The 12,536-nt window shown below is 44.0% G+C and overlaps 1 protein-coding gene across 3 annotated transcripts in view; it reads left to right on the forward strand.

The window, feature by feature from the left end:
- The first annotated feature begins 290 nt into the window (after positions 1-290).
- LOC135542224 (voltage-dependent calcium channel subunit alpha-2/delta-2-like) overlaps positions 291-12,536 on the forward strand; it is a 261,612-nt gene continuing 249,366 nt past the window's right edge. For all 3 annotated transcript variants that reach the window (XM_064969028.1, XM_064969026.1, XM_064969027.1), the window contains exons 1-2: positions 291-694; positions 5,523-5,604. In XM_064969028.1, the coding sequence (XP_064825100.1) occupies positions 579-694; positions 5,523-5,604 (198 nt within the window). In that variant the 5' untranslated portion in view covers positions 291-578. The remainder of the gene's footprint in view (positions 695-5,522; positions 5,605-12,536) is intronic.

Consider the following 12,536-nt stretch of genomic DNA (forward strand, 5'->3'; position numbering starts at 1 on the left):
AAATACTTGGGGTTGTTGAGGGTGCTTGTACAGTCTCCAATTACTCCTGTCCTTCACTACAACTATTACTAAAGACTTTGACTCCAACAAAGAGAAGAACATTTCTCAAGTTAATGTATCACCCGTCTAGAGCCATGACTGTTATTACCAACATAAAGCCTTGGTTCATGTGTGCTCATAATCCTGCATGGTGAACAGGACAGAGAGCCTGACGCGCGCCCCCGTCTGTCGTGTTGGAATATTGGCGCGAATGTGTCGTCTTGTGTTCACGCCGTCGGTTTGTTACATTGGAGAGCGAGTGAGCGGAGCAAATGTGCAAGGCAGGGAGAGGGAGGAGTGCGCAAATAGCCACAGCAGCAGCAGCGGTGGCAGCAGCGTCAATGCATCTGTGAGTCTTCGAATCCGCTGTCTTGACCTGCCAATCCTCTGTACGTTTCCGATTGAGATTTCACAGCGCGAGTTCTCGCTATCAACCGAAACACTTTCCGGAGCTCAGCGTTTATTCTTAGTTCGGCTGTAAGAGATTATTCTCACTGCCCCATTCTATTTATCCCAGTTTCTTGAATATTTTATGGAAAATGGCGATCTGCGCTCAGTCCTACGGTATTTTCTGTATGTTCTCAATCCAAACTGTCCTCATCATTAGCGTCTCTTCGCCGGCAACGGGGAGCCTCCGCTTCCCCCAGCACTACACGTAAGTAGACTACATTTAGGGAGATAGAAACGGGGTTACTGCTGAGATCTCAGCCCTGGGACAGTTTGCCCAAACCGTGCGGTTTACTAAAAGGTGCGATAGTCGCATGATGCTAACGGGCTCTCTGATGTTGAAACAGAAACGCAGTTTCCGTCTCTGAATCATGCGTGAGCTACGTTACAGATATATCCGCGTGCACGAATGTTATTGTAGCAATGACAATTTTGCCATAGTCTAATCTACTGCTTCAGCCCTTCCAAATACGGTCGATAATGGGATGTTGTTTGCATGGATAGGTGCATGGGTTACTACTGGCAAGGCACAGGTGCTCGCCATAATAGCATGGGAGTTCAATTATTGATCATGGCTTGATTAGATAACATTTCTGCTCAATACAAATCACTTAGTATTTTTATTTTCTTCTGTGTTCATAACGGATAGTCAAACATGCTACAATGTTGACAAAAGCATTCAGAAGGCGCATAGGTGATGGCGGAGCTACTTCGATCTAACCAAGTCACAATGCCAATCCTTTAAAAAAACTAAATCAAAGTAGCCCAACTATCAAGCTGATAGTACTGATTTTATTGCCATGCTACCGTTAAAAAAAAGAAGATTTAGTAATTTTAAAGCAGCAAAATTCCATGCCCCTCCGTAACGGAGGTAGCCTATAACCGGAGGGAAAGTGCCCGCGAGGATGTCCAAATCTTGCACTCCGGTTGCGCCATGGCACTGCACGCGCATTTCACCAGGTGGGTGTGAAGGACAACGAACTCTTCGAGTTTTACGCATATATAGGCCTATATCTCTCTCCTCAACCCTAATAGCTTGAAAACGTATGACCTGGATATCACAAAAATAAGTGTAGGTATATGTCCTATTAATTAGAATGGGTTTGACAGTTAGACTAGTCATTCAATTGTGTAAATAAAACATTTCTTAATTGACAGTATTGTATTGTAGGCAGCAATAGGCTATGACGGAACCAGATTCGGCACAACGATATGCGTAAGGAAATCTGGCCTCAGCCGTATAGGCCTATATCTTATTAATAAGCATTATAGGGCCCGTTATACCCAACGCTATTTGAAATGTTATTCTGACATTTATTGCATTAACCTATATATTGTTTTTTCATTTTGTGGTTCAATCAATGTGTAGCCTAAAACATGCTTGGAACTTTTTCTGCATCTCTTGTGTCAGTAAGGGTTGTCCGTTTCTGGAGCCTTACTGTTGCCCCAGCGACCCCCCCCCCACAAGCAACAGGATTGTATATCTGAGCTAATGCTCCGATTCCGACCCCTCCCCTCTCTCTCTCTAATTTGAGATCTGTTTAATAAATCATTATTTGATATTAACATATATAATGTGTGCTACCTAATCACTGAATTGGATATCAATATCTTATATAGGCCTTATCATGTAGGGTATTGGAATTAGATAAGGGTGAATTTGGGAACGTTCCTCCTCGGAAAGCATTTATTCTGCTCCTCTAATTCTGTACTCTATAATTCCACATCTATTTCCTCCCCTTCCGATGCATCGTATGTAAAATAAGAAAATAATGCTTTGCTCTCTGGCTACACAATTACGCGCAGGAGGACGTCATTTTAATAGACTAATAAAAACATGTATAATTCACAAGCTCATGCTTTAGGCTACACCGCTCTTAGTTGGACATTAGTAGCCTATGACATATTAGGCTACTAACTGTGTATATGGGCAATTGTTATCTGGCGAGCCCTCCTTTTGGAGCTGCGAGCTGTATAGTGGACTGTTGTAGGATTTATGACGGCGATTCTCACAGAGACAACTGTGTGTCAAGATTTTCTCGACCAAGTGTTTTAGGCTATCCCGCCCAAATACATTGAAACATTTACCTATCATTATTGTCTTGTATGAATAGGCTAATAAGGCATGTGTAATAATATTTGTAAAACGCGACAGCCTAATTTCTGAACTCTACGCATAGGCTACATTTAATTTCTAGACCGAGTCGAACCATATTTACATTTTATAAGGCCGCTAGTTGTTTGGATAAGAAACCAAGTTATTTTTTCGAGACTATTAAAACTGTCAAGGTCAATCACAATTCGCTGCAGTTCTTACACAGACGTGCCAGGTAACTCGGGGGAAAAAAGGATGTAAACTGGAACTAAAGTAGTGCTAATGAAAAGAGTCCTTGAGGTGAATATAGTGAACAACACCGAAGAGAAATGTACAATGTGACATTGGATTAAGTCAATCCAGAGATAAGTGTGACACCCCGATGGATGGGTGTTGTCGCTGGTGTGTGTGTGTGTGTGTGTGTGTGTGTGTGTGTGTGTGTGTGTGTGTGTGTGTGTGTGTGTGTGTGTGTGTGTGTGGGTGTGTGTGTGTGTGTGTGTGTGTGTGTGTGTGTGTGTGTGTGTGTGTGTGTGTGTGTGTGTGTGTGTGTGTGTGTGTGTGTGTGTGTGTGTGTGTGTGTGTGGGTCTGTGTGTGTGTGTGTGTGTGTGTGTGTGTGTGTGTGTGTGTGTGTGTGTGTGTGTGTGTGTGTGTGTGTGTGTGTGTGTGTGTGCTGAACATCAGGTTATTGGCCAATTACAGTAGGCCTACTGTCCATTTGATGAAAAACAAATAATGTTGAAAAAAACTCTTTATCATTGGAGGTCGACTGGACTTTACACAATCATCTCGGGGTAAATTATGTACATTTTATCTTGTAATATTGTACATAAAATTATATGCAATTTCACTAAAACTTACTTTCATAAACATATGAAAATAGTCCGAATATGGCTGATTTTTCAATGTTTCACTTCACTAGAAATGACCTGGGTTTTGAGATCCATCGATTAAATGTTGTGATGGAGCTTGAACGAAGAGCCATAGGGTTGATAAATAAACTTGTTTCATTTCGGCCTGAGATAGTCTTGGATGTCAGACCCAATGAATGTCTCAAACTCGCTGAACGACATTTGATGGAATTGCACACCTACCTTTGGACCTATTCATGAACATATCATGTAACCTAATGAATTATCCTAGGCTCATACAAATAGTGATATTTTAAATTACACTTTTGGATTTAATACTAACAATACCGTAAGTTATTTTTAGTTGGCCACTACATTGATTTTGATTACTGCATTGTTGGGTTCAGAGCTGGCAAGAAAATCATTTCGTTGTACCTCTGCATGTGATATTAAAAAAGTTCAACTTTGAACTAAGACACAAATGAAGGTCGACATTAGTTTAACGTAAACATGAGATCAATCAGCCTCAGCCTGACATTCAGTAGGTCAGTCCAGCAATATTTACCGTGTAAAATGATAGTTCACCCCCAATGTTGCATTTGTGTGTGGGTGTTTTAACGCACTATGCATATCTATACAACTTGGTTGTGTCTGTCAATGTGCAAGTGTGTGTGTGTGTGTGTGTGTGTACTTGCATTTGTGTATAGGTGACTGTACACGAGTGAAGTTGTGTAAGGAGTGTGTCTAGCTTGGGGACAAGAGGTATTGTCACTAGCTGTTAGCATCACTGCATTCCGCTCCAGTGTGGTCTCACTTTAAGCCTGCGTTCACTTCATTGCCAGGTGACCTTTTCATAGTCGGCGAGCTTTCTCCAGCAAACCTGCCTCGTGCCATCATTTTAGAGGCAAGCCTCTTTTCCTCTCTTATTCTCTATATCCCCCTCATAAACACAGGCAAGACACATTATTCTATGTGGCTAACATTTGAACAAATGCTTTCTCTACACTCACAGATGCCTACGTCTTATCTGATTCCTGTCAGGGGTCCTGGTCACAGATATGATGTACTGTTAACTATATTCAGTGGTTCCAGGTCTCTCTGTCACTTCTTGGCAGACCGGTATTGGTTCATAGATCTGTCTTTTCTTTCAAAATAATCTGACATTTAACGCTGACATTTATTTTTTTGCGGTATTATTAAGAGACAAATGGTTGTGCTGGTGATGTGAGTGTCTGGTGTGTCTGGAAGGAACGGCTGCGTGGCTCAGAGTTGGCTGCTACCGTCTTGTCAAAACACAACCACAAAAACAAGGACAGAAGAAAGGGTACAGTTTCATGTTTGTAGAATTTTTTGGGGTTACTTTTCCTTAACATTTGTACATGACTTAGTTATTTTTACTATTATTATTATTATTATTATTCATTACTATTCTTTTCCCACGTATGTTAGTATAATTATTTCTTATTTCTATCTGAGTGATGCCTGGGTGGGTAGGGACTCCACTCTTAAGTTGGTAACTCTTGCTGATCGAACAGCAGCTTGTGAACATCTTGATCCATTAAGTCATTTGCAGCCTTGGTGGGAGATATAAACTGATGAGCTCCAGGCGTTTGATCTCTTAATTCCAGACTTGGCTCCATCCACTGAGAGCGCCTCCTGCTTATTGTGCACTTCTGTCAGAAGTGAAGCTTTTTTATTATAGCCCTGCTGCTGATCGAGGCCCAGCCAAAAGAACACACGCTCACGCTCCGTCCAACCAGAACCCCAGGGATGAGTGGCGGCTGGACGGGATGTTGATGAATAAAACTGACATTAGGAGATTGAAAAAAGACAGTGTGTCTATAGAAGGAAGGAGGGGAGTGAGTGGCGGATGGAACGGAAAGACAGATAGATACAGGCAGACAGACAACACATACACCCCGGCCCCACACACAAACATACACACATCACATGCAGTTATATACATCACTTGAGGGAAGAAAAATGACTTTAACAAGGGAAGGGAACTGACTTTCTTAAGCCCTCCCCAACTCATAATGTTTGTGATACGCTTGTATGTTAAAGTTACAGCTGTGTGTCTTTGTTCCCTCAGAATGATGCATTGGGCAGGCCGTATTGAGAAGGAGCTGGAGAAGACTCTGCAACTGGTCACTGGAGCCCAGCAGATGAAAGGGGTAAGTACTGGGAACTAAACATAATACCTGATCCCATGCACGACTGCAGTTAAACTGTCTGTCTTCTCTCTCTCTCTCTGTCTCTCTCTTCCCCTCTCTCTCTCTCTCTCTCTCTCTCTCTCTCTCTCTCTGAAGCTAGGCTTACTATCGTATTGTTTGTGTGCCAAATGGAAGCGTAACACCAGCAGTGTGTCTATGTACCCTAGAGACTCCACGCATCGGGGCTCCTGCTTCTGTTCCTCTGTCATTGTGTGCGTGACACGAGAGCAGCAGATGGTTTGGCCGTGTTAGATTGACAGAGTTTCGTCATGTTTCTACACAGAGGCAGTGTGAATGTTCACTGGGCTTCCAGGTCTGGAAACGGGCCTGGATCTAATGCTTCATTATTGCTGTGTGGCTGACTGTGATGATTCAGCCAGCCACAATAGCGTCTATGGCTGCGGTGATGGTAATCGTTGCCATGGTGAGGGGGATGGCCGTGGTGTTAATATGGTAGTGTAATTGACGATAGCGAGTGTAGGCGACAGTTGCTAGTTGTGGTTAAAGGGTTTAGGACAGTGTTTGGACGGGCGGAGCAGTGATGATGGTTGTTGCCATGGCTGCGGTTAGCATGGGGATGTGTTGGTTGCTCTGACAATACAATTATTTGCGTAGTCTTCCAGAATAACACAGCATCACTATTTGGTCTGTCGCTATTTACTCACTGAAATACAGGCTTTGGCGTTCCTAGTTTGTGTCAATTGTTATTGAATAGGAATGTGTGTGGATTTGCATAAGCAAGTACAGCATGTCAATTAAAGTGTATTCAATAGTGTTTGCACTGTCAGAAAGATTGACATTGAGCGAATGCTGTGGGAATAGTTAGTTCATCTAATAGTCTGTTCTGGTGTATACTAGTAAGTGGGTTGGGCTGAGTGTGTGAGAGTATGATGGTTGAAAGGTGCGTTTGTGAGTATGTTAGCATAGTGCGTTTGTGAGTATGTTGGCATAGTGCGTTTGTGAGTATGTTAGCATAGTGTGTTTGTGAGAATGTTAGCATAGTGTGTTTATGAGTATGTTAGCATAGTGCGTTTGTGAGTATGTTAGCATAGTGTGTTTGTGAGTATGTTAGCATAGTGTGTTTATGAGTATGTTAGCATAGTGCGTTTGTGAGTATGTTAGCATAGTGCGTTTGTGAGTATGTTAGCATAGTGCGTTTGTGAGTATGTTAGCATAGTGTGTTTGTGAGTATGTTAGCATAGTGCGTTTGTGAGTATGTTAGCATAGTGCGTTTGTGAGTATGTTAGCATAGTGCGTTTGTGAGTATGTTACCATAGTGTGTTTGTGAGTATGTTAGCATAGTGCGTTTGTGAGTATGTTAGCATAGTGCGTTTGTGAGTATGTTACCATAGTGTGTTTGTGAGTATGTTACCATAGTGTGTTTGTGAGTATGTTAGCATTGTGTGTTTGTGTAGGCTAGGTTGTCCTGAGTGTGTGTGTGTGTGTGTGTGTTAGCCTAAAGGCTCCACTCTGTCTATTGACGTGCATGCATGTACAAGGGAGTGCATTTTTGTGCAGAATCGTCGTTGCGTTCCACCCAGAGAGGAAGTCCGCCTTGTGTAGTGTAAATCCACGAGGGCTTGGGGAGCCAGAGTAGCTTACCAAGCAAGAGGGTCCGAGGCACTCTGACTGTAGCCAGCGACGCCATTTGAACGTCCGGATGTGGTGTTATATGCCTTTTTTGTTTACAAATATAGCTAGCTAGCTACATGTCTGGCTAGTCTGGTGTTTTAAGCTGTACGGCACTACTTTATAGACAAAGAAGCAGAAGCAAGCATGTCTCTCTATGAGTTGTGAATTCGAGAGCTTGAAGAGCAAGAGGTTGAACTGTTCTTACTACTCAGGAGGAGAAGAAGAAAAGAACGACGGAGAAAAGGGCAAGTTCGTCCACTGAACACTACAAGAGGGGACGACGGAGAAGACATGTCTCTTGTCCAACCTATGCGAAGCCTTGATGAGGAAATCCATTTTCACTACTTTCGGATGTCAGATTTGCCAGATTTGATGACTTGCTTCAGCCGCACATAAATCGCACGAGAGAACTCACAGCATTCGGTGCGAGTGGCAGCACACAGCAAAGTATCGCTGCTAGTTATAAGCTAGGAATCTCAACAGTTTGAAATTGCCAGAGAGTTTGGGGATAGTTGGAATTGTCTGTGTTGTGCAGGAACTGTCATGGGAAAACATATTCGGACCTAGTTTCGGCAAACTCGGGGAGCAAGTACTACAACAAAAGGGCTTTTTCTCTATGGTCCTGATGGCAGTCTGCGATGCAAGGTACCTCTTCACCATGATCGACGTGGGCGCATTTGGTCAGGAGGGAGATGCAGGAATCTTCTCATGAAGCAAGTTCGGCTCCCAACTCATTGCAGGCCAGCTGCCAGTAACAAGGCCAGAGTGCTTTCCGCGGACCCAAACACCGAGCCCATATGTCTTCGAGGGAGACGGGGGATTTCCTCTGAGGGTAAACCTGACATGACCAGATCCAGGTAAGATACGCTAAATAGATGTGACTATACTTATGATGTGACATTTATACCAATATAGATGTTGTAATTATACTGAACAAAAAATATAAATGTAACCTGTAAAATGTTGGTCCCATGTTTCATGAGCTGAAATAAAAGATCCCAGAAATGTTTCATATGCACAAAAAGCTTACTTCTCTTAAATTATTTACCACAAATTTGTTTACATCGCTGTTAGTGAGCATTTATCCTTTGACAAGATAATTCATCCACCTGACAGGTGTGGCATATCGAGAAGCCGATTAAACAGCATGATCATTACACAGGTGCACCTTGTGCTGGGGACAATAAAAGGCCTCTCGAAAATGTGCAGTTTTGTCACACAACACAATGCCACAGATGTCTCAAGGGAGCGTGCAATTGGCATGCTGACTTCTGGAATGTCCACCAGAGCTGTTGCCAAATAATTGAATGTTAATTTAGCTAACATAAGCCTACTCCAACGTAATTTTAGAGAATTTGGTAGTACGTCCAACCGGCCTCACAACTGCAGACCATGTGTAACCACACCAGCCCATTATCTCCACATCCGGCTTCTTCACCTGGGGAATCGTCTGAAACCAGCCACCTGGACAGCTGATGAAACTGAGGAGTATTGTCTATCTGTAATAAAGCCCTTTTGTGGGGCCTGGTTCCCCAGTGGGTGGGCCTATGCCCTCCCAGGCCCACCCATGGCTGTGCCCCTGCCCAATTATGTGAGATCCATAGATTAGGGCCTAATGCATTTATTTAAATTGACTGATTTCCTTATATGAACTGTAACTCAGTAAAATCGTTGAAATTGTTGCGTTTATATTTTTGTTCAGTATATATGCCTTACATAAAAGTCATTGGCATCCCAGTAAGAGGATGGGGGCCTATGTCCAAAGCATAGGCTAAACAGTTGTTACAATACACATTTGAAAGCCATCATGTTCTTGTTCAATACTAATGGAAAATCCTTATTTTCTTTAAAGGTTCTTCTGACCTTGGTGATACCAAGAAGGTCGACAACTACCTCCACTCAAAAGCCAGAAGAATTTCAGGACTGCTTTGGGATCCGAGCTGCAAGATGGAGGATCCTGGGACGAGCCCTTGAAGTTGTCCCTTAGAAAGCTGAGACCATTGTGAATGCCTGTGTGGCCCTCCGCAAAGACCTTTTCACCACCGACACTTCAGACACTGACTACACAGAGTCATCAACACGGTACATCCACCACACATTTGTTGACCACTCCACACCCACTGTGGAACCGGCGTCTAGGAGAGTGGAGACAGGTGGTACAAGGGACACCAGCTTCCTGGACCCAAGGAGCATGTCGGCAGACAGGGCAACCAAAGCACGTGCGCAACAACCTCAAGGACTACTTCATCACACCAGCTGGACAAGTGTCTTTTCAGAATGCTGCTATCGCGCCCTCCAATACAAGTTAACATGTTGTGTGGTTTGGAAAACGGGCGCACATACACTACATGACAAAAAGTATGTGAACACCTGCTTGTCGAAACAGGGACAGGGGAGATGATGAACCAAGGGGAGATGATGAACCAATGGGCGGTGAACCACCTGTAGATGGGCCATCGGGGCTCAGCTCTGTCTCTGGGCTGTCCAAAACACCACCCCCCTCCAACACCTACAAGCAAGATGGCGAATACATTAGAATTCAAGCAAATCTGAAAACATCTCCATGGGCTCCTTTGAGTTAAAACACTTACTCAAATTAACTGATTTCATAAGCATCTCAACCTAATTACTCCTTTTATGATGGAAAATGACATTGCAACACTGCGCTATACTCCGAACCCTCCGTCTCCGTAGTGTCTGGATTGGCCTTAACGCCTTGATCACACTCATTGAGCAAAATGGTGCAAAATGGTGCAAAATGGTACGCAGCATCATCTGGATATGTTTGCATACATGTATTCACCACACAGAAAGCACTGCAACTGCCTCTGCAGCGCAATGCTGCAAGGCACACACAGCGTTTCGTTGGAAATGAATGTACTTGTGGTGTACTGAAATGCAATGACGCTGTCGGTGTGAACGAGGCGTAAGTAGTGTGTGCATTCGCGGTAGTGAGTTGGTGTGAAAGAACATTTATCACGGCCCCAAACAGGAGTCGTCACAGGGTGTGTTAAATGGCCCAGCGTGCCTAGAAAAGCCATTTTCTAAATGGATGCCTCTCTCTATACGTGTGTCTGATAGAAATCTTCCCAGGGCTATGCCGGCTGGTAACAAGATTGTCTCCCTTCGCGCTCCCTTCCTCTTCATACGCAGTTTATTTTCAGAGTAAAAAAAAAAAAAAAAATCAGCAAATTATTATTTTGTTTGTCTTACGCTGAGCGAGTGAAGGGAGGAAGTTGAATTTAATGTGGTGTATTCTGTTCCTCTTGGTTGAGATTTTCATGCCCGAGAGATTGTGGGTATTTAGCGAGAGAGAACCGGTAGAGAGGATGTGCTTGCTGAGAGAGAGAAGGAGCAGGGGAGATATTGGCGGTTTTGAAAGAAAAGGTGGAGGTTTAGAAAGAAGGGGTAGACTGATGAATGAGAGAGAGGGTTGTTGTTTTTACAACAGGAGGGTGTTTGTGTGCGAGGATGGATGGACGATTTGACATCAAGAACAGATATTTGGAGAATGTGGGCACATTCACTGAGACGGAATTGGTAATGTATGATTTGGGAGTGAGAAGAGAGAGAGACAGAGAACATCCAATGGGGAAGGATGGATCTATCCTGTTTCTTTTCCTCATTATAATCCTCATTGCTGTGTTTGTGATCTGTTCTGAGAGAGGCTGCTGTGCTGTGGTGGACACTGGCATTCCTTTCATATCCTCAAAGCTTAGTCAGACCTGTTTGATAAGCATACAGTAGGATTACACCCACACACTGTCATCATGGGCTGGAGTACAGTAACTCTAGAGTTTATTGGAAACACACACACACACGCACGCACGCACGCACGCACGCACGCACACACACACACACACACACACACACACACACACACACACACACACACACACACACACACACACACACACACACACACACACACACACACACACACACACACACACACACACACACACAGAGGTATGGCCATTTGTTCACCCCCTCTTCCAGAGAGCCTCTTAAATGCTAAAGCATTGTAACATATGTTGGGCTCTTAATTCATTTCAATGAGGAGGGCCTAATCAGCGTGAATAATTCAGCCTCATACACTTGAAGGCTTCTTAACCCCAAGCACTGGCACGGTACCAATACTATACCACATACTGTACTGTGTCTCTCTAACCGCCCTCCCTTTTCTTCTCCCCTCTCTCCATCCTTCATTCTTGACATACTGTCTCTCTACCTCTCTCTCCTCCTCACTCTGTTCCCCTGTCCTCCTCCCTCCTCCTCTCTTCCCCATGGTTAGGGAATGAAGCCTGGGATTGGCAGACTGGGCTGATCCCAAAGTTTTCTCCTCCTGGTCTGTGTCTGTGAGGCTGCAAGACTGAGCTCCAGTATCAGGCCCAGGGGAATGTGTGTGGGAAGACCACGATTAGCGAGAACTCCAATTAAAACACTTTAGATTCACAGATTCTTTGACCAAAAAGAGCTGGACACAAATACATAGCGGATACATTGAATGAGGGTATATTTCCTCTCTCTCACACATGCTCTGTGTGAGTGTGTGTGGTCAGTGGTGCTGGATCAGTCAGTTCTGAGACCCCATGCTGTGCTGCAGGTTTATCTGGGCCTAACACAGACTTCATTGCCTCTAGTCAAGCCAGTTTGTATGTGTGTGTCTGTGTTCCTGCCATTTCTGGGTTTGTCTGTGAAGGACGATTGTGCTGAGAATTTCTTCATTTTAATTGTTATGTTAACGTCATTGTGAATGGTGATTGCCAACTTCAATTGTGCTTTTGCCTCCCCAAAGCATTTGCTTCCATGACTGAAACAGCAGCTGGTTCTGTAGGTGGAGGCTCAAGTCGACCCCCCATAAATAGAGATATCTATAAAGTGCTGGGGGATTACTCACTATCTCTGACTCCAGCACTTTCCAATAATCTGTCTCAAATGCCCAATGCCATACGAGACACCATCCCATCCACTCACGTTAATAGCCCCCTCCCCTCTTTCTAAAGCTGACCTTAGCTGAAGTCACGGACACACACTAACGCACAAACACAGTGCTGTGCTGTTTCATCAGCGTGCGTTGGTGATGATGTAACTGCTGCTCAATGTAATTGGTTCCTTGATTTAATAGCTCTTACTCCTGAAGACAATTTACAGGAAAAGCTGAGTCTTCCTCCCCACCATGAGCAATTACCGTTAAAGGAAGGAGAGAGAGAGAGAGAGAGATCCTCCCCCCCCTCTCCCCCCTCCGCCTCACAACACAA

The sequence above is a fragment of the Oncorhynchus masou genome, chromosome 6, assembly GCF_036934945.1.
Source record: "Oncorhynchus masou masou isolate Uvic2021 chromosome 6, UVic_Omas_1.1, whole genome shotgun sequence".
In the NCBI taxonomy this organism is placed as follows: domain Eukaryota; kingdom Metazoa; phylum Chordata; class Actinopteri; order Salmoniformes; family Salmonidae; genus Oncorhynchus; species Oncorhynchus masou.